The 8,547-nt window shown below is 39.8% G+C and overlaps 1 protein-coding gene across 3 annotated transcripts in view; it reads left to right on the top strand.

The window, feature by feature from the left end:
* Pdxdc1 (pyridoxal dependent decarboxylase domain containing 1) overlaps positions 1-8,547 on the top strand; it is a 57,364-nt gene that overhangs the window by 13,186 nt on the left and 35,631 nt on the right. For 2 of the 3 annotated variants that reach the window (XM_005350348.3, XM_026780154.1), the window contains exons 2-6: positions 780-853; positions 1,334-1,399; positions 3,710-3,790; positions 5,851-5,997; positions 7,327-7,516. In XM_005350348.3, coding sequence (XP_005350405.1) covers positions 780-853; positions 1,334-1,399; positions 3,710-3,790; positions 5,851-5,997; positions 7,327-7,516 — 558 coding nt within the window. The remainder of the gene's footprint in view (positions 1-779; positions 854-1,333; positions 1,400-3,709; positions 3,791-5,850; positions 5,998-7,326; positions 7,517-8,547) is intronic. The other variant, XM_013347479.2, reaches the window with a different exon arrangement.

Below are 8,547 nucleotides of genomic sequence, written 5' to 3'. Positions count from 1 at the left end.
AGACCAGGCTGGTCTCGAACTCACAGAGATCCACCTGCCTCTGCCTCCCGAGTGCTGGGATTAAAGGCGTGCGCCACCATCACCCGGCTTGCAATATGGTTGTAATGTAATTATTTAGAACACAACAAAAATCATCATTGAAGTCAAAGGAAAGATAGCATCTCCCTTTTCTTGGTTTCCTGTGATTTCTTGCTTTCCATGTTATTATTTATTACTTGTAAGTTGAAATATATTTGCATCATTTCCCCTATACAACCTGCTCAGTCTGTTTAGTGTAATCTGTATGTTTGTGATTTCAGAGTTGACCACTTGGTAGTAGATAACCATTAGGGGTACATCCCGGGGAGAACTATTTCTTATGCTCTCAGGATTCCTTAGTTGCCTGTGTGTGGGTGGGACCCTATAAGATTTAGCGTGTCTGTCGCTTCTTCTGGTCTTGTTTAGAAAGCCAGAGTGTTGTGATTACAGGAGTCAGCAGGAGGCCGCCGCTGGTTCCGGGACAGCTAGGGCTGTTACACAGAAAAACCCCCAACTCGAAAAACAAACCAAACCAAACAAACAAACAAATCCAAGGGAAGTGCACTTGCATTTGATTTTTCTGATGAATTATGTAACCAAGTTAGATATGGTAGCTCATGTGGTAATTCTAGCACTGAGGAAGGAGAATTGCTATGAATTCTAGGATAGCCTAAGCTACAGAAAAATATTTTTTTTTTAGAATAAATAAAAAGTAATAATAAAGGAATGTTAAAATTTTGCCTTTTTGGTTTATTTCTTAGATAGCAGACCCTACATTAGCTGAAATGGGAAAAAACTTGAAGGAGGTGATGCGGATGCTGGAGAACAGTCAGAGGTGAGCATGTAGGCCATGCTGGTTGAGTGTGTCCAGCCGGTTTTGAATCTGGTGGTTCTAGTTTCTTCCTGTTATAACCATTTCCATCTCTAGGATATTAGATTCTGTTGACTTTAAAGGTACAGATACTGGGTAGAAGGTGCTTTGCAATCAAAGGATTTTGAAATTTTAGGAAGGACCTTTCAGTTCTGCCACTTTAGAGTTTTGTTTATGGAGTGTGTTAATTTTAATATTTAAATACTTCTCAGTATAGATGTTGTCACATGAGGATCAACTGACCAAGTCGTTGTGGAAGTGGTTGTTTCATGTTCTTTTCCTGAAACTCTCAAGTATCTCTGGGTTCTAGGGAGATGAAGTGAATGTGTTTAAAATCTTCATCAGTCTCTGAATGTTTTAGGTAAAGTCACATGTTCGCATACTCATATGTTAGAAACTTGATTGGTTAAACATACAGTCAACTCTTTCTTTCCTTTAAACCAGAAGAATAGAAGAGGAAAATGGAAAGAAGCCAGTATCAGAGGACATTCCAGGGCCACTCCAAGGCAGGTAGGTGGCAATGAGGATCAATACCTTTAGTTAGGATATACGTTTTTCTTAAACCAAAATTTTACTTTACTGTTATTTTCTTACAAGTTTACTTTGAATGGGTACCAAGATAGTTTAAGTGGTTACTCAGTAGGACATTAGAAAACTGGCTAGTTGGTGATAATAGTGAGCTTACTAGCTTCATTCTCCCTCAGAAATGTTTTTGGTCATTGCCTTGCCTTCAATTGGTGACAGTCTTCTGGTCTCAACCTTCTGAGTACTAGATTATGGGCATATCCCACCATACCTGGCTCCCCTTTCAGAACTATATCCCATTCATGAATTCATAGCTATAACTGTGGTAGCAAACTAGTTCATTCTTGAAACCTGTAATCTTCCTTGTAGACTGAATTATATTGTGGGAGATATTTTAATTTGGTACAGTTTATGATTTTTATATACTAGTAAATGAGGCAGGCAGTGGTGTATGCCTTTAATCCCAGAAGACAGAGACAGGCAGATCTCTGAGTTCAAGGCCAGACTTGTCTACACATGGAGTTCCAGTATAGCCAGGGCTACTAAGAGACCTTTGTCTCAAAAACAAAACAAAAATGAAAAACACATACTATAGTAAATGAAAGGAAAATGTCAGCTTTAATCATTGCTGGAGTGATTAATTTGTTTGCAGTTAAAGCAAATTTATCAACTCCTTGTGGTTTGAACTGCTTGTGAAAAAGAAATACCTGGCTGACATTTTCACAGGATGCTAGCAGATGATCTGCAATTAAAATCCCAGCCCAGCTTCCTTGAGGCAAACCATTTTTCTTTTATAACCAGGAAACTGCACTTAGGTCAACAGTACAACTCCCTTGAACTGTTCTTTGACCTGAATATAAATTGTACAAGATTACAAAAGAAAGCATTGAGGAAGTTAGCACACCATACAGCAAATATCATGCCCAACACTCCCAGATGTCATGTTTTCAGTTGTTCCTGCTTGTAGCATGAACCCTAAGGATTTGAAGTCCTCTAGAATTTTTACCACTCAGTAGGAAGTAGGCCCCACCTCCTATCCCAGGTGTGAAGGGACAAGGACTTGTTTATTTTCCTAATTACTCAAAAATTTCTCTAGACCTCCCAAGAACATCTGGAATTCTCAGACTGGCAGCACATTAAAAACACTGTAACAGTGGTCAGGAGTCTAGTATTTGAAGCTAGTAAGTGCAACTCTTGGGCTCAGCCACTTTGGACCTCCCGCTCAAGGTCCCACGGATAGCAGCCAAGTGAGCCTCAGCTTCCCCACCCTCCCCCAACCTCTGCAGTGTTAAAGGATCACAGCATTTCAGGTTAGCACCTTGGGTGAGATGAGTGTAGAGCATTGTTTTGATGGCGCTTCTTTTACTTTTTGCTACTATTTTTGTGGTCTTTGGGATTGAACCTAGAGTTCATACATGCTAGGCAAGCTCTTTACCACTCCCCACTATATGTATCCCTCCAAAGCTGGTGCTTTTTGTTTTTTAGGAGAAAATTTTTATCAGTACTATTCTTATTAATATTTTTACATTTTATACACCATAAATTGCCTGCCATTTCATACTGTTGTAGTCATTGACATTTTTATCCTGTTTCCATCTCATATACTGAGCACGTCTTGTCTATTAGACTCTATTATACTCTATTCAGACTCTAAGCAGATCTCAAATTTTCCAACTTGGATAAGAGTTGGAAATAAATGATTACATGTTTAAGGCTGTTGATTCAAATGGACCAGACTCCAGAGTCTTCTCAATAGAGAATTCTTGTTTGTTTTATGGCCTTCTAGCATTTTACAAAGACTGGCTCTTTTTCCAATTTTTTTCTAGATAGGGTTTCTCTCTAGCTTTGGAGCCTGACCTTGAACTAGCTCTTTTAGGCAAGGCTGTCCTTGAACTCACAGAGAACCACCTGCCTCTGCAGTCCCTAAGTGCTGGGATTAAAGGTGTGAGCCACCACCACCCTGCTTATAAGACTGGCTCTTATACTTATTAAGTCTCTGCTTTTCGAGAATGAAATGATCCATTATAGAAATGTAGCTAGAGTAAGACTGGAAATACCTTCAAAAATAAAATTTGATCAAAGAATAGGTGAAGTTATAATAGTTAAGTGTTGTTGAAAATGTATAAACTGCTCTTAATATTCTTTGTCTTGTAGCTAGCTACCAAATGTTTAAAAAGGAAAAAAACAAAAAAACAGCTTCAAGTTAGTTTGAATGAGGGAAATGGTTGGGAGATGGAGGGGAGGGGCATGCATATGCGTTCTTTTCACCCACCTAACTCTTTTTTTGTTCTGCAGTGGACAAGATATGGTAAGCATCCTTCAGTTAGTTCAGAATCTGATGCATGGAGATGAAGACGAGGAGCCCCAGAGCACCCGGTAATGCTGGAGTGTTGGCAGTTTATCTTTGAAAGTTTGTTCTTGGCTAAGTGGTGGTGGCACTTGGGAAGCGTGGCAAGCAGATCTCTGAGTTAGAGGCCAGCCTGGGCTACAGAGCAAGTTACAGGAAAGCCAGGGCTACACAGAGAAACACTGTCTGAGGAAAAAAAAAAAATCTGTTCTTGATTCTGTTCTCATGAGTGGCTCAAGAAAGAAATTTTATTGAGTAATAATTTTACGAAGAGTTATATTGAGCCTGGTTGGTGATGGTGCATGCCTTCAATCTCAGCACTCTGAATTCAAGGCCAGCCTGGTCTATAGAGCGAATGCCAGGACAAGCTCCAAAGCTACAGAGAAACCCTGTCTTGAAAAAACAAAAACAAAACAAACAACAACAAAAAGAGTAGAGCCCGACATTTTATGATGTTAGGTACTAGAAAGACATGGCACTTCCATGTGCTTTTTCCATTTCTTCTTTAACCTGCTAAGAATTATTGCTAAGAATTACTACAGTTAAATTGATTAGCCTTCTTCAATTTTTTTTTTGTGTGTGCTATCAGTAATAGTTTAAAAGGCAGAAGATAAACTAGGCATGGTGGTATACACCTGTAATCCTAGCATTCTGGAGGCAAAAGCAAGGGGGTCACAAGTTTGAAGGCACTGTAGGGCTGCATAGCAAGACCAAAAACATAGCACAATACAACTGAGAAGATAAGAAAGGGCATACAAAAATAGTTTTCTATGGTAGCATGTATGTGCCCTGAGTTCAATTCCCAGTACTGAAACACACACACAGGTTTTTCTATGTAGTTCTCTTTTGTGGCTATAGACGATGACCAGTTTATTTTTCTTCCACAGGTATTTTATGTGTTTGTCTATACAGCCATACCCCATCCAGTACTTAAATACTATCTAAGTGTCCTGATTGTTTTTTCACTTAGGACTTGGTTCATCGCATATCATACAAGGGGCTTTACTTTGCAATTTTATTTTACTTTGAATAGATAAATAGAAATATGTCATTTCTTGCATTGGCCATGTGTTTGGGGGATGCGGGTCAGATAATGCATACGTGCATCTTTAATTTCGTGGAGCCCCATGCTCCTAGGAGATAACCAGTACAGAGGCTGACCAGCAGGGTGTGATTGCTACAATGGTGCTAACATTTTTAATTTCGCAGAGCCCCGTGCTCCTAGGAGATGAGCCAGTCCAGAGGCTGACCAGCAGGGTGTGATTGCTGCAATGGTGCTAACAGACTTAAGGGTCTTTGATAAGTGAGTGAGAAATAGAAGGTTAGGTATTTCAGCATATTTTTCTTATGAACTAGATTATGTCTTTTTGTATGTTTTAAGACTTATTTGATACTTATTTGTAGCTCAGTGGTAGAACACTTGCTTCGCATGGGCAAGATCTCAAGTTCAAGCCTCAGAACCTTTTTTAAAAGTTGTTTTAAAAAAAGCAGACTTTTTTAAGACTTAAAAAAATTATGTGTATGTGTCTGTGTGAGTGTATGCTACATATGTGTGGCCGTCCATGTAGGCCAGCACCCCACACTGAGCTGTAGTGTCTCCCTCTGCAGCTCACCATCATCGTTATTTTTGGTGTATGGATGTTTTGCCTGCCTGTATATCTGTGCACCACTTGTGTGCCTGATGCCTTCAGAGACTAGAAGAGTGTGTTGAACCCCTTGGGACAGAGTGCTGGAAACAGAACTTAGGTCCTGTGCAAGAGTAGCTACTGCTCTTATACTTCTGAGCCATCTCTCCCACCCTCCTCCATAGCTCTTAAGGCTGATATTTAACTATATTTTAACAGAATTTAAGAACAGTTTGCATTGTCAGTAAAGAGAAGGATATTTATCTTTCAGAAATCAATTTTCGAAGTATTTTTCTTTTCAAATTTTCATCACCTCATACACATTTTTGTTCTGAATTTCTCTATAGGACATGAAGTGAATTGAAAGTCTGCCAAATTTCTGTGAAATACTGTTTAAATTTTATTTCCTTTTCTATGCTTTGGTGATAATCAGTTCTTAATACTCCAATGACTTTGATTAACAGAATCCAGAATATTGGAGAACAAGGTCACATGGCTTTGTTGGGTCATAGTCTGGGTGCTTATATTTCAACTCTGGACAAAGAGAAACTGAGAAAACTTACAACCAGGATACTTTCAGACACTACCTTATGGCTACGCCGGATTTTCAGGTAAAGGTGTTATGAGCTAGATTTTGTTGTAGTTGTTTTTTAAGGATTCATTTATTTACTGGGAAAGGCATTATGAGGGAGATCTGTTTGTTTGTTTAATTTTGGGTTTACTTGTTTGTTTGTGGCGGGATATCTATGTAGCCTGGCTGTCCTGAAACCTGCTGTGTAGACCAATCTGCTTCAAACTCCCGGAGATCTGCCTACCTCTTCCTCCCAGTTGCCACAACACCTAGCTCTACTTTTTTTTTTCTAACATGTATGTGTATTTTGACTGCATGTGTGAATATGCACCACATATGTACAGTGTCCAAGGAGGCCAAAACAGGACATCAAATCCCCTGAAACTAGAGTTCCAGATAGTTATGAGCAGCCATGCGGGTGCTCTCCAGTCAGCCTTACAAGTTTTTAATTCCTGATAAGGGTGAGTCAGAATCAGACATGGATTGTGAGCAGTGTTTCCATGGTGCTTCATATGGATTTGACTCTTTGCTTAACCTCTTCATACCTAGGTTTTGCCTTCTTCTTTTTTTTGGTTTTTCAAGACAAGGTTTCTCTGTAGCTTTGGAGCCTGTCCTGGAACTAGCTCTTGTAGACCAGCCTGGCCTAGAACATAGAGATACGCCTGCCTCTGCCTCCTGAGTGCTGGGATTAAAGGCGTGCGCCACCACCACCTGGCCTAGGTTTTGTCTTGTATTAAATGATGAGAGCATAAATAGCTATTTCATTTGAGGATTAAGTGAGCATGTTAATGCTTCTTTTATTTCAGTCTTAGTGCTGAAACTCCTGTCATGTCAGTCTTTGGCACCAGCCTTCACGAGGAACAAGCGAGAGCCATTATCTTCAGGCTCTTATTTCTGGGGACTTTAGTCTTTGTTTCTATAATTTCTGTTATTTTGTTTCCAGAGCTAGGTGTGGATGCTGGGTCTTTGCTTCTCTCCTTTATAACCTGCAAGTACAGTGAGTAGCAAGATAATGAAAATGAAAGGGAAAGGGGTTCCTCACTGTGTCCCCTCTGCCTTGTGTAGGAGTAGTGTCTGTGAGTAAAGAATTGCTTTCATGATTTTATACTACTAGAAATAGAAGTATATTAATATGCAGCTGGAGAGGTGGCTGACTAGTGAAGAGAGCACTGGCTGCTCTTCTAGAAAAACCCATATTGATGTTCACAACCATCTGTAACTTCAGTTCTGGGGATCCGATGATTCTTCTGACCTCTTTGGACACTACACACATGTGGTGCACATACATACATGCAGACAAACACACATAAAAACAAAACCTTTTTAAAAATTAAAAAAGAGTACATTAACATATGTGATCTCTTAATAGGTATGAAAATGGATGCACTTACTTCCATGAGGAAGAGAGAGAAGGACTTGCTAAGATCTGTAGGCTTGCCATTCATTCTCGCTATGAAGACTTTGTAGTGGATGGATTTGACGTGTTATATAACAAAAAGCCTGTCATATATCTTAGTGCTGCTGCTAGACCTGGCCTGGGCCAATACCTCTGTAATCAGGTAATATTAAAACAGGTGGTGGTTGTTGTTAACACCCCATTTCTTCATGTGTATATGTGTGCGTATTTTTATATGTCTGTGTTGATGATGTCAAGGAGTCAGCCTCAAATATTCTTTCTCATTCATTGAGTTAGGGTCTCTTAGTCAAGTCCAGAGCTTGCTCCGCAGATTCCCTGACTGTGCCTTCCAGAACTAGAATTACAAGTGAATGGCTACTCCCACCTGGCATTTACATAAGTTTCTGGGGATTCAAACAGTAGTCCTTTCATTTGTGCAGCAAGTGCTTTGCCTCTAAGCCATCTCCCCAGTCCCAAAGATAAATGCATACTATTTTATTTTTATTTGTATGTATGTGTGTGTGCATACACATTTGTATTTGCATTTATGCAGGTTACTACTGACAACAAAAGAGGGCATCACATGCCCTAGAATTGGTATTGCAGGTGATTGTGAACATCTCAGTATGACTGTCAGTAACCAAACACAGATCACTAAGTGCTCTTCACACCTGACCCATCGCTCCATCCCCCAAAGATAGATATTTTAACAAATTTCTCATGTGACTTTGTAGGCAGAGGGTGCTCGTTTGTTTCCCGGCCTCCCAGACCCGAAATAATTACACAGAAACTATATTAATAATAACGTTGCTTGACCTATTAGCTTAGGCTTCTTATAAACTAACTCTTACATCTTAAATTAACCCGTTTCTATTCTCTGTGTCCCAGGAGGCTTGTGGTTTACTGGTAAGGTTCTGGAGTCTGTCTCAGCAGCTACATCATTTCTCTCTGACTCTGCCTTTTTTTCCCCTCTATTTCTGCTTGGAATTCCTGTCTTGCTCTATTCTGAGCTGCCATAGACCCAAAGCAGCTTCTTTATTAACTAATAGTAACAAAACACATTTACAGCATACAGAGGGAATCCCACATTATGGCTTTGATGGAGGAAGGTCATTGGTTAATTAAATAAAGAAGCTGCTTGCCCTGATAGGTTAAAACATAGGTGGGAGGAGTAAACAGAACAGAATGCTGGGA

The sequence above is a fragment of the Microtus ochrogaster genome, chromosome 7 (assembly GCF_000317375.1).
Source record: "Microtus ochrogaster isolate Prairie Vole_2 chromosome 7, MicOch1.0, whole genome shotgun sequence".
NCBI classification, from domain to species: Eukaryota; Metazoa; Chordata; class Mammalia; order Rodentia; family Cricetidae; genus Microtus; species Microtus ochrogaster.
The sequence above is the reverse complement of the archived record's forward strand: the minus strand, read 5'-3'. Positions and strand labels throughout refer to the sequence as shown.